Source organism: Solanum tuberosum, unplaced genomic scaffold (genome assembly GCF_000226075.1).
Source record: "Solanum tuberosum cultivar DM 1-3 516 R44 unplaced genomic scaffold, SolTub_3.0 scf00265, whole genome shotgun sequence".
NCBI lineage: Eukaryota > Viridiplantae > Streptophyta > Magnoliopsida > Solanales > Solanaceae > Solanum > Solanum tuberosum.
Genome location: NW_006239189.1, coordinates 570,548 through 592,659, shown reverse-complemented (window position 1 = coordinate 592,659; position 22,112 = coordinate 570,548). Strand labels below are relative to the sequence as shown.

The 22,112-nt window shown below is 31.6% G+C and overlaps 3 protein-coding genes across 6 annotated transcripts; 1 reads left to right on the top strand and 2 right to left on the bottom strand.

The window, feature by feature from the left end:
- The first annotated feature begins 2,104 nt into the window (after window positions 1–2,104).
- Window positions 2,105–2,701, top strand: LOC107062769 (uncharacterized). The gene is made up of 2 exons (XM_015313776.1): window positions 2,105–2,435; window positions 2,554–2,701. The coding sequence occupies exons 1-2, from the start codon at window positions 2,133–2,135 to the stop codon at window positions 2,581–2,583; spliced, it is 333 nt and encodes a 110-aa protein (XP_015169262.1). The 5' UTR covers window positions 2,105–2,132; the 3' UTR covers window positions 2,584–2,701.
- Window positions 2,702–10,109: 7,408 nt separating this feature from the next.
- LOC102581901 (F-box protein CPR30-like) lies at window positions 10,110–11,544 on the bottom strand. The gene is made up of 2 exons (XM_006358079.2): window positions 11,359–11,544; window positions 10,110–11,243 (listed from the first exon to the last, which is right to left on the bottom strand). Exon 2 carries the CDS (start codon window positions 11,238–11,240, stop codon window positions 10,161–10,163), a length of 1,080 nt encoding a protein of 359 aa, XP_006358141.1. The 5' UTR covers window positions 11,241–11,243; window positions 11,359–11,544; the 3' UTR covers window positions 10,110–10,160.
- A 2,338-nt stretch (window positions 11,545–13,882) lies between these two features.
- On the bottom strand, window positions 13,883–21,829 carry LOC102598210 (uncharacterized). 4 transcript variants are annotated; one of them, XM_006358045.2, is made up of 17 exons: window positions 21,659–21,829; window positions 20,175–20,396; window positions 19,923–20,084; window positions 19,701–19,751; window positions 19,216–19,350; window positions 18,979–19,002; window positions 18,747–18,858; window positions 18,129–18,254; window positions 17,964–18,013; window positions 16,953–17,108; window positions 16,781–16,876; window positions 16,570–16,685; window positions 16,296–16,419; window positions 15,529–15,642; window positions 15,209–15,289; window positions 14,285–14,443; window positions 13,883–14,200 (listed from the first exon to the last, which is right to left on the bottom strand). In XM_006358045.2, exons 1-16 carry the CDS (start codon window positions 21,722–21,724, stop codon window positions 14,297–14,299), a joined length of 1,782 nt encoding a protein of 593 aa, XP_006358107.1. In that variant the 5' UTR covers window positions 21,725–21,829; the 3' UTR covers window positions 13,883–14,200; window positions 14,285–14,296. The 4 variants fall into 4 exon arrangements, with proteins under 4 accessions (XP_006358107.1, XP_006358106.1, XP_006358105.1 ...); XM_006358044.2 differs by having other exon boundaries at window positions 13,883–14,156; XM_006358043.2 differs by having other exon boundaries at window positions 13,883–14,153.
- Between the last annotated feature and the right edge of the window lie 283 nt (window positions 21,830–22,112).

Genomic DNA, 22,112 nt, shown 5'->3' with positions numbered 1-22,112 from the left:
ATTTACGATTCCGGAAGTTTAATATATAGCGGATTTAATTTGTCATAATTTGATGTTACACAAACACAGAGTTCTAATAAATTACATCAAGTTCAATCGTGTGGATGATAAATAAGTAATGTTTAATAAACAAATAAAGAACAATATCAGTATATATATGATTATCTTTTCTTTTTTGGACTTGTATCTCATTTTATTAAGGAAAAATTACAAAAATCCCACCTTTTAGTTTATTTATTACCATTATCCCCTATAAGTTTTACAAATTTCCAAAATTCCTCATTTTTGCGCATCAGATTAGTGTATCTCGCGCATCAGATTAATGTATCAACGCTTATATTATTGTATATCGCGCATCAGATTAATGTATCATGTATAAATGTACATCAAATTAGTGTATCATGTACAAAATGTAATAGTATCTTACTTAACGATTAATATATCTCGCGCATCAGATTAATGTATCAACGCTTATATTATTGTATATCGCGCATCAGATTAATGTATCAACGCTTATATTATTGTATATCGGGCATCAGATTAATGTATCATGTATAAAATGTACATCAAATTAGTGTATCATGTACAAAATGTAATGTATCTTACTTAACGATTAATATATCTCGCGCATCAGATTAATGTATCAACGCTTATATTATTGTATATCGCGCATCAGATTAATGTATCATGTATAAATGTACATCAAATTAGTGTATCATGTACAAAATGTAATGTATCTTACTTAACGATTAATATATCTCGCGCATCAGATTAATGTATCAACGCTTATATTATTGTATATCGGGCATCAGATTAATGTATCATGTATAAAATGTACATCAAATTAGTGTATCATGTACAAAATGTAATAGTATCTTACTTAACGATTAATATATCTCGCGCATCAGATTAATGTATCAACGCTTATATTATTGTATATCGGGCATCAGATTAATGTATCATGTATAAATGTACATCAAATTAGTGTATCATGTACAAAATGTAATGTATCTTACTTAACGATTAATATATCTTCGCGCATCAGATTAATGTATCAAGCGCTTATATTATTGTATTTGTTTGAGGAATTTCTGTAATTATAAACTTTTAAGGAATAAATTGTATATGTGATTTCTGATATTTGTCCTTTTATTAATGAGGTCCACTCTCCTAATCGAAGGCATTAATAACTATTTTTCATAGGAAATAAAGTCCTATGATTCAACATCCAGAGAATTAAAAAAATTAAAACATTTCCCCCAAGAAGGGAACTTAACATATATAGGAATCATTAACCTTTCGAAAACTCACAATAAGAAAATGAGCATTAGCAAAATAGTACTTCTTCTATATCGTATTACTAATTACGTGATACCTCCATTATAAAAAATAGTTAGTTTTAATTTACTTATCCAATTTCTAAAATTAAATGAATTTTATTTGGCTTAATATATAATTAGTTTTTTAAATTTATAAGCAAATTTAATTTACGTGCGAACTATTGTTTGTTCTAATTAAATACTTAAACACATGATAAAATGTTCTAATTAGACAATTTCGAATAAAGCTTTGGAAAATAAAAAGTTGTGTGAGTTCTCAATATTCTATTAGATAGTTAAGTTAACCACATAAAATATTTCGTCATCTTTAATTATACGCATTAACCTCAATTAGAAAACACGTGGATTCTTACAACTCATTGAGACAAATATATACAATTAAAAGAAATAACATATTTTATATAATTAACTTAACTGTCTAATAGACTCTTAAAAATATACACTAAAGTTAATTCAAAAAACCTATACTTATTAAAATTCTTTATCATATATTGAGATGTTGAATAGAAACATGTCATAATTCGAGCTCGATGGACTACTCACCAACCACATAAGGGTATATTGATATATTGTAACACGAAATATGAACCTCAATTCACAAATAATGCTACCCACGTCGACTTTTCTCTTTTCCCCTCGCTCACCATTATATGATTGCATACATCCATCCACACACGTCCTTATCATGCATTCCTTTTTATATTCTTCTCTAATAAATCTTGTCTCCTTTTTCTTTACTTCCTTTTCTTCTTAAATCTCTTTTCTTTTCTTTTTTCAATTAAAAAAATAAATATGCCCACCATATCTGAAATCTCATCTTCCTGTTCATGGCAATTAGAAGATGAACCTATAATTTCTTCTCCATTGAAAATTCAATTAGTTTCCAAGTCAATATCAGAAAGGCTTCTCTCTAAATTCTCCGATTTAACGGAATTTGATTTTGATTACTCTAAAAGTGGATTATGGTCTCCTCCAATCGAAAGAAGCCACGTGTTCTCCGGCTCACCAACTGGCGAAATCCTTTCACACAGACAAATGGCTGATAAATTGAATAAAGTATTGAAGAGACATCAGAGAAGAAGACGTTGCTTCAATGTATCAATCTTTTTCCCTCTTTTATTAAATTCACGTATTTTAAATAGTTCAGACGTATTTTTGATCTTTTTTTTTTCTACTTTTAATTTTTATTTTTGTTGGTTTTTTTAATATGCAGGCATGTTTATGTTCTCCAAAGAGATTCTGATCTCAAGCCACATTGAGAGACTAAGAAAATATGCAGGAAAGATTTTTAGTTTCTAATTATTATTATTATCCTATTAAAAATGTACATGTTTTGATGTAATTATTAATTTAATTATATAGAGGAAAAGATAATTACTTGATTTATTTTTTGTATTTTCTTGAGAATGGGAATTACAATTCTCCATGAAAGCTTTAAAAAAAGAACAAAAAGATAAAGCCAGAAAGAAGTGGGAGGATATTTAGGACCATTTTTAACGTATATTCCATGGTTTACTTTTATTTTTTCAATAGTATTAAATTAGCATATCAAGACAAACATATATTTTGTTTTATGTTTTATCTTTAATATTTGATTACTCATTCTTCAAAAAAAATTTCAAAATTTAACAAGTGCTGCTGTACTTGATATAACTCCAATTCATGTCTCTAATGTCTTCTTAGCAAATTTCCAAAATTTTGCAGATAAAATCTCTTTTGCATTTGTTGAAAGACTCAGAAAGTTGAAAATAAGACAATCTTTATTTTGCCAATGGCTGTCATGTCTTAAGGAAATTAATTAAAAAAGAAGTAGTACTACTATGCAATCATTCGATTTACTTGCCTTAATTTTCAACTCAACCTTGTTTTTTTCCTACTCATATAGTGTAGTGTCTTAATTTGACAACTCATGCTCGTGGGGCAACTCATGCATGTGATAACTGAGTCTACTTTTGAATTTTTTTTTTTTCTACTCAAAATTGTGATGTATGTTCTTTTTTTTTTCAATCTTTTTTCGTTTTTAACGATATTGAAATTGGAGGCGAAGAATGTTTATCACATAATTAACCCTCTTATCTCAAAATTGTAGTGTCCAACCTCAAGCAAATTAATGAGTTTGAAACCTCAATGACATGAAATAAAAGACTAAATGGACCAAAGTTATGACATCATATATAAATAAAAACTAAATGGAAAGCTACATTATATCGACTGTAACGATTGTTAGACTGATACATTTAGTTGACCCTATTGCCTCGATAGTGCACTAAATAAGTGTGTTAAAAGATAGATTTTCAAAACCTAATTCTGAGCTTCATATTAAACCTTTTTTATCTATAATACTATTACTTTTGTTGGTATTCGAAACTTGTTTTTCAATCTCATCAAAAATTTCAATAGAAAAATTTCGAACGACCTTTTTTCAACTTAACTTCAAATACTATTTTTTTTTTCTGAGGCTCAACCAACGTACCTATTTAGTGATTTCACGTCAATTTATTTTGAGAGTTGTGATAAAATTCAGAAACTCTTTCTGCACTAAGTTGTACATTTCACTTTTCTTTGAAAGGAAGAAAAAAGAGATCCCCTGTTTGTAAGGTAAACTGATCAGTGAAAAAAGTCACTAACAAAAAGACATTTTTCTTACCTAGATTACGTAGCTCATAAAAGAGTTGTCTTTTTCTCACTCACAGCTTTGAATATTGAATTTATCACTGCCTCTGTGCATTCTCTAATTTTGTCTTCTACTTCACACAACTGCACTCATATCTAAAGACTAAAGGTAATCTTTTTGGTCTTTTGGTGAGACAGGTAATTCTTGTTTCACTTTTTTCCTTTTATCCTCAGTATAAAGGTTCAGATTGATTTTAAAGTTTATTAATTTGATTTATTGAATATTAATTTATAGATATAATAAATCGTTATAAATAGAACAATTAAGATATTGATTTATTGATTATGGACCGTTATTGATATTTTAATTTTATTAATTTCTGATATGGTGATATTAAAGTACATTGTGATCTTTTCCAAGTCTGAAGTATCTTTTATTATTATATTATTATAGAATGGCGTATGAATGAATTAAATTTTATTTTTCAATTTTTCTTATTTCCATTTTTGAAATACAATAATGATTTGTGTTGTGGTATAGAGCGCAATCAAGATTTCCTGGTATAGAGCGCAAAAGGAGACAAAATTTAAATCAATAAACTCATGAAAAAAAACATACAACGAATATACATTTTTTTGAAAATAAATAATTTACTTATCTACCAGTTCTATTCCATGCAATTTTCCAATTGTAGCTCCGCCACTTCTCCATGAATACATTTTTTGGTTACTAGAAAATTACCACTTCTCAAAAAGTTACCATCAATATTTATTTATTTTTGTTCATTGTTTGACTTATTCAATTAATACAACACAACAATTGTATTTTATGACTTGAGATGAAATTTTAATTGTAAGAGTTTATATGGTTAAATATCTAATATGAAGGCAACACAATATCTATTCAAGAAAACATGTGACATAGTAGTTCATTTTTATAGTTCAATAAGATTTACTCAACTCAGAAAACATGATTTCGAAAAAGAAAAATGTGTCTCCAAATATAAATATATATTTGGAAAAGAAAAACGCATCTCATACATAAGCAAATACTATATAAGTAATTTTGGAGAGATCAAGCTTTCCGTTGAAATGAAACCACCCATATTCATAAGACGTAGAGGCCATAGTCCAACTTGTCCATTTGATGTCATGAATACGACCCAACTTTCACCGTCTATGCAGCGGAGTAGAACTTCCACCATTATAGCGTTGAAATTCTTTTTCAATTGAATTAATTGTTACATAAACTATCAAAATTATTCTAGAAGTTTTTAAAAATAGAATTAGACTTTGAGTATACCAAATAAATTTTCATTTTTTTGCTTGTATAATATTTCACAATACATTTAATTACAAAAAATAGATTTAAATCATCATCATTATAGGGATTGTTATGCTTTAGAAGACATTCAAAGTAGAATGTCTTTTTATATTTAATTATTAAAGATAATCTAATTAGTTTTGAGCTTGAAATGTCTAAAAAGACCTCTCAAAGAATTGAACACAGTCTTATAAAGTCAATGTTAAAGCATGACTGATTTAAATTGAGATCAATTACACGAATTAAAAAGTAGAAACGAATTCTACAAATTTTGATTGCCTACAATTTTTGTTTATAACTAAATCAATCATATTTTTAAAAAATAATAAAATTTTAAAAATATATGCATACTAATTAATAAAAGATTAACCGTAAATATCTAGAAGTCTTATTTTGGAGCCCTAAAGTCATTGTTTTAGTGGCTTTAGGCTTAAGCCGCTCTTGTGATACATAGGTTGTTAATGTCTTTGATTAACCGTAAATATCTACTATGTAAATTCTGTTAGGCAATAGAAAACTAACGATAAAATATACTAAATCATAGATCGAGCTGCTGGACCAGAATTAGGATTAAGCCTTAATTACTGTTTGGATTGACTTGTTATTTTTAATCTATAAATCAAAAGTCATAAGTTAAAATTCTTAATTTATAACTTTGACTTATTTTCAATATTTTAGCTTAAAATTAAATATTTTAAAGCACTTTCTTCACTTACCCAAACTCTCTAAAAATAATACTTAAAAGCTATTTTAGCTCAAAAAACACTTTTAAAATAAGTCAATCCAGACGAGTTGTCTTTTCTACTTTAGATGTAAACACAATCTTTTGGTAATATAGGGGATTTTAGAACTCGCATTGACAAATTGTAATCTTTATGTTTATAATTAGTGAGATTTTCATATTTGTATGAAAAATTACAACATAAAAATGAACCATGCACATGAGTTGACAAATTGCATCTTGAGAATAATTGAGATTTTGAGACAACTAGAAATAAAAGTATAAAACTAAATCCTATGTCAATAATTTTATATACCAAAGATGTATAAATATAATTTATTTATTTTCTATCAAATCATCGATTAACCCTTTAAGAAAAAATCTCAACCCATTAAAAACTGATAATCCGATAATTATTTACCATAAAACAAATATAATTTTTATATGGTGTCATTTAGGAATACAATATTTTTCTTTCGGAATATTTACTTCCAAGTTGCAATTACCTTTTAGCTCACAGGCATAGCCCTTTTACTTGCCACAAGAAAATAGAGCATCATCTTTGTTAAAAGTTTTAATTAATTTTGATTTATTTTTTTACTTCCTTATGATCATTATTTTAATTTTATTAATTTCTGGTATGGTGATATTGAAGTACATTGTGATCCTTTCCAAGTCTGAAGTATCTATTGTTTTATTTAAAAAGATATACAAAAGAAAAATGACTGAGTTTTGGAAAAATTGATGCCACTTAATTTTTAGTAAAAAATCAAGAAAAATATAAGGTTTTTCAAAAGATTCAAACAGATAAAATCGATTGAAAAAGGGTTCGAGTTCAAATGTACATTCCGAGAAGGTGTTAGGTCCTCGGAATGCCCACTAACTCGCGGTTGACCGACGATTTGACCAAAATGATTTTTGACTAATTTTAAAATTTTAACTAATTAAAAAAAATTCAATTATTTTAACTTATTTTGAAATTTTAACTAAATAAGAGAACTTACTTATTTTTACTAATTTTGAAATTTTAACTAAATAAAAGAACTTATTTATTTTAACTAATTTTTTGAAATTTTAATTAAGTAAAAGAGCTCATTTATTTTAACTTATTTTTGAAATTTTAAAATAAAAGAACTCGTTTATTTTAACTAATTTGGGAAATTTTAACTAAGTAAAAACTCATTTATTTTAACCTACCTATTTATTACTATTATTTTATTTATCTAAGGGGAAATGAACTAAAGGAGAATTTTCTAAAGGGGAATAATTAAAGAAATGCAAGTCAAACTAAAGGAGTATAAGTAAAAATTGAGTGATAAGAAAAATATAAATATATTTAAATTGAGCATAAGAAAAGAAGAAAACGATTTCTCTTGGGGAATTTAATTAAGTAATAATCAAATACAAGAGAGTTAGTCAACACAATAAAAAATAAATATAAGGGAGAGGAAGTATCAAATTTGGGTCTTCGGCCCAAATTCCGAGTCGTAATAACCTGTCCTAATACTATAATATCAGAATTACGGGTTTCAGCCCATTAACCCTTTGGACCTGCTGAAAAATTGTGTATACGTTTATGCGTATACCATTGTATACTACGTGCATGCGACATTCGAAACCTGTATTTCCTCTTTCGAACTTTGGATTTTGCATCCTTCAACCCGTGTTTCTCTGTTTTACACCTATATGCCGTATCTTGTACTTGTATACCGATGTATACTCAATTTATATTGTCTGTTTCCGGACTTTGGAAATATATAGGTCATGTTTTTGAGAATCCTGTTGACTCGAAATGAAGAAACGAAAATGGAGCCTTTGTGGTTCAACTCGGAGATGCAAGGGAGATAAGTCCCCATCTTTCTCGGAGCAGCGAAATGGGACAGCTAACGAGCTTGTAGAGCGACTTCACTGTTAACTTCCAAGAACTCAGGCGCTTCGACGATGCGAGAAAGGAGAAACAGAATTAGAGGAAGACTTGAATCCCTTTGAAGCTATTTGAGAATATTTCTCTTCAAATCTCAACTCTCTGTTCACAAGCTTAAAATCCCTTTCTCCTTTTAAAACTATGATTCTTTCTATCCTCTTCCCAGTCTTGCCTCTCAAATTCCGACTAAATATTTTCTCCAACTCTTTTCTCTAACACCAAATTTTTTTTTACTAAAAAATAAATCAATCCCCCCCTTTACAATAAAAAATAAGAAACTACTTATAGAAGGAAAATAGGGTTCCAATTTTTGGGGGGGAAACAGATAGATTTCGGATAGGAGGGAGGCCCATTCGAAATTCAAACTCCAAAAGATTCTTTCACCATTTAAGGAAGACAACCTTTTCTCCGAAAAATCACCCCATTTCGGAAGAGGAAAGGGGTAGGATGCGTGCTTCTTGCCTATTGCGATGATATTAAAGCGGATAGAGACGTGAGGAGAAGAAGACAAAGAAAATAGAGTACTGCCTTATGCTGTTATTGCCGTGTATAGCTCTGTGAAGACTCCGCCTGGGTTTAACATTTTCAGAACGTAGGAGCTATTGTTTCTGGAAATTGTATGCGCTGGACTCTTTCACTTTGCTGATGAGTCAATGGGTCGGGTATGGGCTGATTTTGGAATAAGAGTGGGCTGGAGTAATTGGATAGAATTGGGAGTGGGTCGGTTGGGCTTGGGAAATGGGTATTTGGAATTGGAAAAATAAAATGGGTTATGGGAGTTGGCAAATGGCTTGATTTGGTTTAAAAGAAAAAAAGTTCTATCGGATTTAAAAATTAGCCAAATTTAATAAACTAGCGAATTCGACTATAAATTAAATAAGACGAATTAATATTACTTAATTAACGAGCTTCTTAATCTTAACAAAATAAAATAATTATAAACTAATTACTTTAACAATATAAATGACTAAATAACCAAACATTTAAATAAAGCTAAAATCCTTTCGAGATAATTTTTGAACATTCGTAAAATATACTAATTAGACACATAATTAGATAATAATTAACTTAATTATAAACTAACTAATTAACTCAAAATTGTAAACTATTAGATAACTAAACAAACTAACCAAATATCTAATTAAACAAAATCTTTTTGAGACGATTTTCCAATATTTATAAAATGCACTAATTATATACATAATTATATAAAAGGCATATTATTATTTAAAAATTATAACAAGTGACAAACTATTTGAAATAACTCGCAAATTATTCCATTATATTTTTATTTTTTTTGAAATTTCTAAAATTAATTACTTTAAATCATTTGAAAATTAAGAAGCTCGAAATTAATTATTATCGGGGAGGGTCTAAATTGAGTGTCAACATCTATCTTAGAAAAAACTTACCTGTATAGGGTGTATACATCAAATTAATTCAATTTTCATTATTACGTGATTTAATGAAGTAAAATACATGTTAATTAACTATGGTTAAATAAAATGAACTATAAATAATTTAAATACATGATATGTATGTATTGATTTGGTGTATACACCCGGTGCAGATAAGTTTTACCTATCTTTCATTATTATATTATTATTATAGAATGGCGTATGAATGAATTAAATTTTATTTCCAACTTTTCTTATTTCCATTTTTGAAATACAATAATGATTTGTGCTGTGGTGTAGAGCGCAATCAATATTTCCTCTAAAGGAGACAAAATTTAAATAAATAAATTCATGAAAAATTCAAGAGAATTAAACATACAATGAATTTACATTTTTTAAAAATAAATAATTTACATATCTACCAGTTCTACACCATGCAAATTTTCCACTTCTCCGTGAATACCTTTTTTGGTTACTAGAAAATTACCACTTCTTTCAAAAAGTAACCATCAATATTAATTTATTTTGTTCATTGTTTGACCTTTTATATTTATACAACACAATAATTGTATTTTATGAGTTGCAATGAAATTTTAACGGTAAGAGTTTATATGGTAAAATATATAATATGAAGGCAACACAATATCTATTCAAGAAAACATGTGAAATAGTAGTTTATTTTTATAGTTCAATAAGGTTCTGCATAGTTCAATTGAACAGCAAGTGTTAATTGTTACCTTAGGATTTACTCAACTTAAAAAACATGATCTCAAAAAAATGTGTCCCCAAATGTAAATATATATTTGGAATAGAAAAATGCATCTCATAACATAACCAAATATTATACAAGTAATTTTGGAGAGATCAAGCTTTCCGTTGAAATGAATCCACCCATAGTCATACAACTTTGAGGCCATAATCCAACTTGTCCATTTGATGTCATGAATACGATCCAACTTTCACCGTCTATGCGGCGGAGCATAACTTCACCTTTTTCTGATATGGGAGAAATATATTCAGTAGTTTGTATAGCAATCAATTTGGTCCAAGATGCCTTGACGCCATAGTCTTTCATTTGCCATAATATAAATTCGCCCCACATATAAATATCATTAGAGAAAACACAAAGCATATCTTCCAATACTGAAACATCAAACATAAGGCTACTTGCTCGCAAAAGCATTTGCTCAGACAATGGTATCTCTCCATACACCTCATTTGAAATATCAAATGAAATCATAAAATTCTTTTTTGAAAAACCGAGCCAATGAAATGCTCCATGTACAAAGGCCAAACAGCTCCTACCATTAAACATATAGAAAATGCCACTGGAATATTCATCAATTTTATTCCAGGAGCCTTTTTTTAGTGAGAGAAGTTCAATAGATACGTTACAATCATAATTTCCGTCCAAACCAATCTTAAGGACCTTATAGTCATTTGTAGTTGAGTCATATCCCATCCCGCATACAAAATTTCTCTTTGGTGGAAATTTTGGATTGGGAAGTAGTACCGATTCTCTTGTGAAGGGGTTCCATAGAAAAAATACGATATCTGTTTTATTATAATTACTAACCCCCATAATAGACAAGCCATCGAAACAACAATAGATTTTGACATGCCATGGTTTAAAATCTGATGGGCAATCAAGTTTTGGTACAGACTCAATTAGTTGAATTGACGATAAAGAAGAGCAATAGTAGGAAACCACACCATCCTCAGGGTCAAGGAACCGACGACAACTAAGAAATTTCTGGGAATTTTGATTATTCTTGGCATGATTGAGATGCTTCCTCGTAAAATAAGGTTCGACGATTAATTTCTTCCAAGATTTTGAAACACATTTGAATCGAAGAAGAGACTGTACAGGTAACCTGCTAAGTGTGTCCATAATTATTTCCTCTGGTAAGTGAATATCCATTTCCTAGATAAGACAGGCAAGTGAAGGTGTTAATATTTTCAAAAAATGCAAAAGATCAAATATGAAAAAAGAAAGGTACATATATAGAGAGCAAAAGGTTTTTAAGTACAACATGTACCTTGATTTGGTCGAGAAGACCAACGATTGCTACGAGTGTTGTTTCAAATAGTGGTAATGAATCAAGAACCGCAGAATGAAGACTTGAACAAGAATCCAAACTCGAGTTCTCTAATTATCAAACTCTTTTAAGAAAAGAAAGCAAATAAAAGAAGACTTTTTTTTTGGTTTGTACGTGTGATTTTGATGATTGATAAGTAGGGTATATATAGGCACCTAGTTGATAGAAATTAGTATTAATGTAGGATTAGATTTTTAGAGTTTGGTAATTTTAGAATTATTTTTTTGAGTTGGATTTAAAATAGGAAGTAAGGTTTTATGAGGTTTGGGATTAGTTTTAACAAGATATTCTAAAGAGATTAGGAAGACTTTTTAGGAAGACTTTTTCCTTCTTTTTTTTTTTTTTTTTTTTTTTATCTTTTCTTTCTTTCTCTTTCCCTGTACGTGTTTTCTTTCTTCTTGCTTTTTTGTTTTCTTATTGTGTATGTTTCTTTCTTTTCTTCTTTTTTTTTTGTATTTTTTTCTTAAAAAAATATTAAATATCAATTAAAAAGTATTAAATGATTATAATATTTAAGTGAAAAAATATATTTATTTATTTTTTGAATTTTCTTTCTTTTATAATAAAAAAATAATATTAAAACCTAACTTTCAATTTATTTTAAAAAATAATACAACTCAATTATTGTATTTTTAATTATATGAATCTATATGGTAAAATATCTAATATGAAGACAACATAATCTCTTTTCAAGAAAAAATGTGAAATAGTAGTCCATTTTTATAGTTCAATAAGGTTCTGCATTAGGATTACTCAACTCAGAAAACATGAAATAACATGATTTTGAAAAGAAACACGAACCTCATACATAAACAAATACTATATAAGTAATTTTGGAGACCGTTCAAATAAGTTACCCTTAGTCATACAACGTTGAGACCATAATCCAACTGGTCCATTTGATTTTATGAATACGACCCAACTTTCACCGTCTATGCAGCGAGCAGAGCAAAACTTCACCATTTTTTGGTACGGCTAAAAAAAGTCTAGAATCTTGTATAGCAATTAATTCGGTTCAAAGACACTATAGTCTTTCATTATCCATAACTTAAAATCCCCCCCACCTCCGAATATAGTAGGAGAGAAACACAAAACATTCCTTTCTAACACTAAAACATCAAACATAATTCCCAACTGCATTTGCTGCCGAGGCAATGGCATCTCTTCATATGAAATATTAAATGAAATACTTTTGTGAAGACCAATCGATTTTATATTATGAATTTAAAAATTCAGAAAACAGCCGATGTTTGTTCTACATCATCACAAGATGTTGATCAATTTGATCCACCTGACATGGCTAATATTTCTGATCAACTGGAGGAAAAGTTGAAGATTCTACGGGTTAAAGTGAAAAAAAATGAAAATCCAATCTGCCCCTGCTACTGATGATAATGAAGGACACCCAGAGGCTTCTAGCCAAGAACATGTACAGGTGGAGTCTGAACATGAAGACTTACTCGATGATGGAGGTCGTCGATATAGCTTGCTCCTAATACTAGGCGATTGCCATTTGTTCAGTAGAAAGAGACGTCTAGGGAGATTGGAATAGAGTTGAGTGATGGGCATCTGGAAAGAATAAGAAGCCAGTTTTGTGGTGAAATTAGACAAGCTATATTGAGCAAAAACAGTCAGGTGAGCTAGTCTTAAGAATTAATACTAATGTGAGGTTTTTTTATTGAAAGAATTTTATAACATATTCATCATGTCCCAACAATAATTATGGAAGAAACTGCCATTATATCCATATGGCCTCTTTGATTTCATCCACGATTCTTCAGTAATCAAAGAGGGTATGCTATCAAGAATTGTAGAATTACAGACAGGATTACGGAGGTTGAAAATTTTCTCAAAGTGTTTCAGAGCAGCTCTTAGCTACTTTATCCTCCTTCTGAATCCATCTACCCCTATTGTTCTTGATTCTTAAGATCTCAAGTCTTCTTTTGTTGTCCCTCATAATACTGTCAAACACATTTTAATCAAACAAGAGACTGTGCTGCTGGACCAGAATTAGATGAAGCCTTAATTAAGGTTTGGATTGACTTTTTATTTTTAATTTATAAGTCAAAACTCATAAGTTAAAATTCTTAATTTATAACTTTTGGCTTAATTTTAGCTTAAAATTAAGTACTTAAAGCACTTTCTTCACTTACCCAAACTCGCTAAAAAAAATACTTAAAAGCTATTTTAGCTCAAAAAACACTTTTAAAATAAATCAATCCAGACGGGTTGTCTTTTCTACTTTTGATGTAAACACAATCTTTTGGTAATATAGGGGATTTGATAACTCGCATTGACAAATTGTAATCTTTATGTTTATAACTTGAGGGATTTTCATATTTATATGAAAAATTACAACATAAAAAATCTACATTGTATGTTAAAACAAAACTTCAACTTTTAAACAGAAGTTATAGCATCAGCGCTTGACACAGTAGATAATACATGGTAAATAAGATGTCAACATATTTATGGTAGTTGGTAGACATTCTATTATTTATTTCAATATGAGACTGGACTTATGCCAGCTAAAAATATGTACAAAAAACACACCTCTCTTCTGCCTTTTGGACCATAAAGATCAGATTACCTTAGTTTCTTACTTTTAGGGGGAGTTGGGGATGAACCATACAACACACCTCATCTGAGTTTTAATTTCTAGGTTCAGGTCACAAAACCCCAAAGCACTACCTTCTTCTGTTAATAATGTCGTTGCAGCTTGTAAACATTGTAATCTGCTAACATATGCATAGCAATATCAACTAGTGAACAACAGGTGCAGCTAAACCAAACAAATAAACCGTTACGTTGAAATGTGCTTTTGGAAAAATGAAACAAGTCTCATATGCTTAGATAAGTAACATACCATGCTAGGTCATTATACAGAGATAGGTGTTTTCTCTAGGCTTTCTTTCCCAGTGATGCCATCTTTCAGAGTCTTGAAGTATTCATTGTAATCTTTCTCCGGAGGAGGGTTTTCTGGATCCACTGTGTACGGCTCACTAAATGGAATGACACTTTTAACCTGACCACAGGAAATTGTGAGTTCTTAATTAGTAACTTAGTACATACATACCTATTCCTATATATATGTATTTGTCCATATTCCTTCTTTTTCCCCATGAAAAAGCAGGAAAATAGGTAGATCAGATCCTTCAATAATCAATTGATATAGATCACTATATAGTTGTTTGCGAACCTAAACCATGGTGAGGACTTCAAACACATTGCAGGAAATTGTCTTTACTTTCACGGAACCTATTTCTATCAATTTGCAGCCACAGACGCAGTATCAAGTTTTCGGGACAGTGTTGACACCAACCGAAGAAGAAGATAGAATGGACTATGCAAGAATCTAATGAAATTCTCATAGCAGTTAAAATTAATTGGAGTTAATAGTATAACATGAAGTTATATGTACACAGTTCTGAAGATTGCTACTATTTGTCAGTGCTTCCAGACCCTTTAAAAAATTTATCTGCCTCCTATCCAAATAGATTTAGATGCATGAGTTTGAAAAGCTGAAAATCCAAAAACTGTGTCTAAATTAATGGCTATCCAGACAAAGATACCTTAAAAATAGAATATGCATATACCTTTATCCACCTAGCCAATGGATCTAACATTAGAGGCAATACAAGCACAAGATGCAATAAGTGTGGTTTAAAGCTACTCAGGATCAAGAGAGTAGTCATATAACATGTTTCTCGTCAGACAAATATAACTTTGCAGAGAGTAAGGAACATCAGAAAAAAACACATATTTGTCATATTCTAAGGAAAAGCACCACCTCAAATGTTTTGTCACATGCATAGGGACTTTTCAGAGCTGCCACACATATTCGAGCAACTTCTTCACGGGATATCTTCCCCTGTACATACCAGATACAAATGTTCGCATGAGAAATTAGAAAGAAAGCTCAACGCCATCAACATTATGCAAAGTGATCTTCAGCTAGACTTTATGGAGGACAAAAAAAGAATTATACAGACTCCACAAGACTTCATAAATAAGAAAACTCTTTAATTCTGAGCAAATACCGTGAAATTATACAAGGCTCCACAAGGCTTTATAAAACAGAAGATAAATTTCTAATTTCTGAGCAAATACCGTGATATTGTCGCCTTGATCGAAAATGAGATCAGCTCCTGCAGGCTCCTCAGTTAAGGCACAAGGCCTGACTATTGTATATGGTATCCCAGATTCTCGAATCTCATCCTCCCCCTGGCATGAAAGTTTATCTGTGTGAGAATAGGGATCTCAAATAGTAAAACACTCAAGATAGAAAGAGCTCAACGTCCTTTTTCCAGTCGATACTAATAACAGAATGCTCATTGTAAACCGAGATGTAAGCTGTTATCAAATGGAATGTATAGGTAGCAACACATGCCAAGAAGAAGACTACTATCTCCTACATATTTCAGATAAAGGTAATTGCAAAGGATCCTATCTCCTACTTAATTATAACTATTATCTACTTTGTATATGGTCAAAAATTTTACGACAACCTCCAACAGGGTTAACATTTGACAAAAGCACCAGCTTAGCATATATGCAACTTTGGTTAACTTGGGAAATGTTGCAAGCTAACCATTTATGTTCAATAGATGACAAAATCTCTCTTAATGAGTCCCGGCCGCTGCAATGGGAACATCATCAATCCATCTCAATGACCATTTATCATTTTTAAATAATAAGACATTTTACTTAAAACATCACAGTCCCATTTTACTATACTCCACTGCAGGGTCTAGATTTGGGACTTCATCCAGACCATTATAAGCATTTCTTTTGGTGGATAAGTATCCTAACCATTAATCATTTAACAAGGCATTTATCCTCGTTGTGAAAGATGTAGGAAAACTCAAGGTACAAACCTTTAACTTGAATGTCAGGATGAAGCCCAATTCCTTGTTCAATCGCACAGCTGGAGGCTGTTTGCTTAAATCAATTCCTGGTCTTTCTGGTCTAGTTACACCAGCAGAACTCACATGTACAAACCTGCAGAACAGTAGAGTTAGTACAAAACCGAAAAATCAAGGAAGAATGCTGCACCAATTCAAGTTTAAATACAAACCAAAAAATCAAGCAAGAAAAATTCACTGCTTCAAGTTTAAACCAACAATATAAAAGTTGGATCAAGAATCCAACCTGGGAGTAATGGGATCTTTAAGATAAGCTTGAATGCATGATACAGGAAGTTCAAAGGGACCTTCTTTGAATGTTGGATTCAGTTTACCATCAGATTCGAATTTGCTGAACATAAGCTGCAAATTTCCAGAAGAAAAAAAAAAGTAAAAATGCAGAAAGCTGGGAAAGAGAATGCAAAGATGAACAAAGGCAAGCAGCTGATATAAAATACCTGTAATGATGTGATTTGACTGGGGTCAAAAGGCGATGCATCTAGTACGGTTCGTGCACGGAATATAGGCCTCAAAGAAGAAAAAGGCAAACGAACCTGGAAATGATGCGCTTAGGATAAAATTTAGATATGAGGAAAGTTGGAAAGTTGCTGAAATTCACAAGAAACTAACCAATTGCCAACCCTCAACGGTATCAAAGATTGATGTATAACCCACAGTATCCCAATCACTGCTAGTGCGAACAATAAGCTTATAACGACGGCCATCACCTTTAAGGCGCAACTCTAAACCATCATAAGCAGAAAGGTCTTCGGGTTCAGAAAAGTTCTGCAACACACGGACAAGGAAATCAAAAAGTAATAACTATCTTTCCCCGATCATATTGTGATTGAGGCAAATGCACAGTTAGCTCTTGGCTAAGCTGCTACTCGAGCTTCACTCATGAAAATTACGTCCCACATGCAACTGTAATTTTGTGTAGAATCACCGGCCATACTCCCATAATGAAAACTCTTACTGGCTAAGTCACTTTTTAGGGAATATAATTTAGCTTATTCTTGGATAACACCATGCTAATTGGGGCGAAAATAGGAAAGGTGTAAGGAGGGTAGAATCATCTTCCATGTTTGATAAAGAAGTAACAGATAGCGGGAGGCTGGATACCCTTCATGTTGGATATTTCTAGCACCTCTAATATGGGTAGTTAGGAGTGATCATATTTTTCTTTCATTTCCCTACACTGAATAATAAAAAGTGAATGATGAATACTGCAACTAAGGAGGCAAGTCAATGAATGTCTCTCAAGTCGACATGTTGAATTTTAGTCAAATGTTATGCTGTCTGCAGAATATAATAGCTGAAATGTTTTTTTATTCTCAAATAACAAGGATTGTAACAGGCTAAACATAAATAATAAATACAAGTACAAGGTATGGTAAAGGATCAGGTTATTGCTTATGAGCTTGATTCCAGTATGATTAAAGATAAAATTATAAATAAAAAGAGAAAGACAATAATGTTCTGGGTTAACGATACATAAACACATCCAAACAACATGAAAAGTTAAGCCTCGGGCATGTCAAACAACATGATTCAGCCATCAACAACTTCATAACCAAACATGAAGTAGAAAGCGAGAAAAACAAAGCAGAAAACCAGCTTAATGATTTTTTATCTTTTTACCTTTGTCCTAATACTGGCAAACCCCCCGTTGTTAGCAGTGGTAACAATACCTGAACAAACACGAAACAGAGTTAAATTGATTATTTAAGAATTAGAGATCACCACGAACCAACAGACTACTAACAAAGTATCACCCGGAACATTGAATCTATGAAGAAAGGTAACCTTTGAAGAGTCCTGTTGGTCCACCATTTTCCCCACCAGTTAGATCTATCTGGAATGTACTTTGACTCACTCCACCCATCACAACATCATCCAAAGCCCCCCAAGGAAGTTCTTTAAATGAATTACCTGCATGGAAGTACTGAACAAAGTCAATCTATTGTATGAACCTAAACAACCTTATATAGACGTAAATTCTGAAAATAAAGCAGTAAAAAGACAGGAAAGAAAGAGGAACTAGCCTGGGTGATTATTCCATACAAATGCGAACTCAGACACTAATCAGTCACATAAGAGCAAGAAGATCATATATTACCCCTCCCCGGGCATCCCCATTCCCTAATTCCACATTGTTATATTTTTATGGAATTTAATGAAAATCATTTTCAAGTACAGTTTTTCCCGCTCTAGTGTCTGCCTCCAAGATATCATGAATACACAAATAAGGGGATATAGATCTTTGCAATAAACAGATGTCAGTTGTTTTACGCCACAATGATATAATAAAAATCTCGCTAGATTTTCTTTCTGTTCATTTTTATTTGTTTTAATGTTGGTATCTAATTGTAAGAGCCAAATATAACAGTTCAACAACGGATTCTTCATTCTCCAAAAGCATACCTTCATATCCAAATAGTAGTTTTCCTGTGCGAAGGCAAACATTTTCTTTAACAGCATTTATTAAATTCTTCATTCCAATGTACTCCACCATTTCAGGTGAGTCACCTTTAATCTGTTCTGCCAGGTAAACAAGGATGCTTAGTGAACTGGTGCTCCAACACCAAAGTTAGCTTATAAAATTGGAAGGGAAACAGTACAATATAACTCCAAGGATAGGCAATCAGTTGGCCACCTCGGGTTCAAAGAACTTGATTCCCTGCAGATTCACATAAAGAGTATAAGCATAAGCAAGACGTAATATTATGTTAAGCTAAAAGATGAAACCAATGAACTCATACATGGACTACAAAGAAAAACAAGTGATTGTAGTTTTAGTCAAAGAAGGACCGAGAGTTGAATTTATGGCCTAGCAACAGAGTGATGTAAAGAATACACTACAGGAGTTTATCAAAAGTTACAGCTTATTTACCTGACTGTATTTTTCCCTGTCAGGGGTATCCCCTTCCTTCGGGCCAACAATGGCAGAAACAGCATTAATTACGCTCGTTACTCCTTTGAAGTACTCAGGAAGCAGAGTGCTTGCTTTGGTAACATCTCCAACAACCTAGAATTTTAGTAAGAGAAAGCACAAGTTCATTTGGTGGAATATGTGAGTGTATTGCAACAGCTGTGTGTTGGTCCTGAAATGGATTTTCCGTGTTGCAGATATATTAATGAAAAGAATAACAGAAGGAAGGTCATGACAAGGACAATGAATTTGGCAGGCGCAGTTGCATTCTCGATGAAAAAAAAATACAGGAAGCGTCAACTGTAAAACATAATGGGGCTTCTCAGCTGTAATTAGAGCCTAGAAGAGAAGAATCGATTTCTGAGTCTCAAACTATATGGGAAAAGATAAAACCATGCCTGATATCAGAGTAGAGAGAGTGAGAATAACATCAAAAGGATACTCACCAGGTCAACATCTTCACCAAGCATTCTTCTTGCCTTCTCTTCATTTCTGACCTAAAGTATTTAAGAATGTCAAGAAGAAGGAAATTTTAGTTAAAATAGAGGGAGTGGACATTATTATTTTCTACTCAAATAACATGTTTTTCCATTTAGTAAGCAAAAGAAAGAGTTGTACAAATCTTAGAAAGGAAACAACAAAGGTAAAAAAGATCAGAAGAAACATACGAGTACTCGGACAGACAATTTTTTGTTGCGTAATACGTCCACCACTCTTCTCCCAACACCACCAGTGGCTCCAGTTACCAGGGTAATTCCAGAAGAATCCATCGAGTTAACTGGTTTACTAGGTGATGGACCAGTTAGTTTCTCAATCAGTGATTCAAAAAACTTTAAGAAAAAGAAAAATCGGTTAGAAGTAATGAAGCGCCACGAAAAGAGTCATACACCACTTGCCAGAAAGGGAAAAGAAAGGCCAACCTTTGCAGGGGAAGGAGGGCCATTAAAAAAATACAATGTCTTTATAAATCTGCCAAAATCCCAACCTTGTTTTCCAGCTTCTGCCAATATGGCACCCTTAAACGTCTTCTGCCTGTAAACAAAATTTTGATGTTTCTTTTCAGGTCTAGATAATGGCCAGGAAAGATAAGATGGGGCACCTAAGGATTTCTGAGACGATCTTCCACCAAAAGATGAAACACCCTGCAATGTATTACCACATACAAAGGTATAAATGGTAAAAGTTAGAAATTGCCAAGAATGGAGTAAAGGAAATACAGAAAAGGAAAATGAAGCAATGCAGTCGTCCACAGATGAATCTGAAGTCCAATTTACACTTCAAATGAGCTGCAAGTCTAAGCATTTTTCCAGTGGTTAAAACAAATCCATATTATACTCTATTTTTTGGAACTATAATATCATCAAATGCATCACAAAACCGGAAATACGTCACAAAGCTTCATGGTGTGTCTAGTGGCAGAGAATTTGATAAACAAAGTCCTATAGCTATTTTCATGGTAGTAACTACTGACAGGTTTATAAATTCATGTAAACAACCAAGTATTTGGCATCAACATCAAGTAAGAAAACACACACATCACCCCAGCAAAAAACCCTCAAGAAAAAATCATAGTTTTCATTCACCTCTAATACTTTCTTCCCACTAAAATTCCATGTATACCTCTGTTTCATGTAGACTAAGACTACTACATTATGGTTTTAGTAATAGCTTCTCTAAAAAAACTGGGTTTTGGACACTTTGCACAGTTTTATGAAATATATTATGAGTGATCGATGACTCTAAGCCACCTACAAGTAATCAGAATCCAACAACTACGAGTCAAAAAAGAAAACCACTTTTCAAATATAGTGCTATACAGGAATGTAGATAACTAACAGAATTCGGTTATATCTCCTCCAGTCTTTGCCAACGAGGCAGTATGGGCAGACATACCAGGAACTACATCTTTTGGTCTAGTCGGTGGAACCAGTGAACCACTCGAGCCGGTTAGATGCATGAGGCAGAGGGCTCGTAGCACCTTTGAACAACAATTATTGGAATATAACAGTAACTTGGTAAAAACAATCACTGAACTACCTTAGAGTACATATGCTATTTATTATCCATTTAACCCGGGAAAAAAAAAAAAAAAAACTCATCAATATGTCCTTATAAGCATTTCTATCACCAACTTAAGGCAAACTCTTGCACACAAGCCTCACCCTCTCGAAGGATCAAGAATCAAACATCAATTTTTCAACTGCACCCAAAATTTATGTAACTAAGAATATAATAATAATTATGTTTTGCCTCCCTTTACACACTAAAGTTTCCCGTTAGCTAATTCACCCACTGATCAACTATAAATATTGAAATACATAATGAGATAAGTATATTACATACAAAAAGGACACAAATATTTAAAAATGTAACAATTATTAAAGGACATGTTGAAAAGTTGTACCTGAAAATTCAGAATAGTTGAAGATGATGATGATGGCTTTGTTACAGTGAAATAACAAGATTCCATTTTCCCAAAAGCTAACTTATTTTTGCTTCTTGATGAGTGCAAAACTTAAAAATTAAACAATATGTGGTTGATAAAGTGACAATTGAAATTGTAAGAGTTAATTTACACCACATATTAGGAGGGAAAAAAAAAGTATTTTTCTCAATCATACAGAGATTTCTGGAAGAAAATGTGGATCAAGCCATTTACTGGACAATTCGGCCCATATTTGATTTGATGCTACTTAGTAAACATTTGAACTTTGGACTAGTGCAGATGAAAAATTTCTCATTTAAAAGCCCAAAAGCAAAAACTCTCTCATTTAAAAGCCCAAGTGTAGTTGAATTAAGAGGCACTTTCGCAACTATAATAAACTTAATTATGTTTCATAGCTATAGTTTGCATATTT

Bases quoted from the DNA above. Each gene is read 5' to 3' on its own strand.
- LOC102598210 (XM_006358045.2), bottom strand. From the start codon at position 21,724: ATGGAATCTTGTTATTTCACTGTAACAAAGCCATCATCATCATCTTCA. The intron at 15,643-16,295 runs GTTTGTACCTTG...CTTTCATGCCAG, and splicing joins TCCTGACATTCAAGTTAAAG to GGGGAGGATGAGATTCGAGA. The intron at 15,290-15,528 runs GTATTTGCTCAG...TGGTATGTACAG, and splicing joins ATCAAGGCGACAATATCACG to GGGAAGATATCCCGTGAAGA.
- LOC102581901 (XM_006358079.2), bottom strand. From the start codon at position 11,240: ATGGATATTCACTTACCAGAGGAAATAATTATGGACACACTTAGCAGG.
- LOC107062769 (XM_015313776.1), top strand. From the start codon at position 2,133: ATGCCCACCATATCTGAAATCTCATCTTCCTGTTCATGGCAATTAGAA. The intron at 2,436-2,553 runs GTATCAATCTTT...TTTAATATGCAG, and splicing joins GAAGAAGACGTTGCTTCAAT to GCATGTTTATGTTCTCCAAA.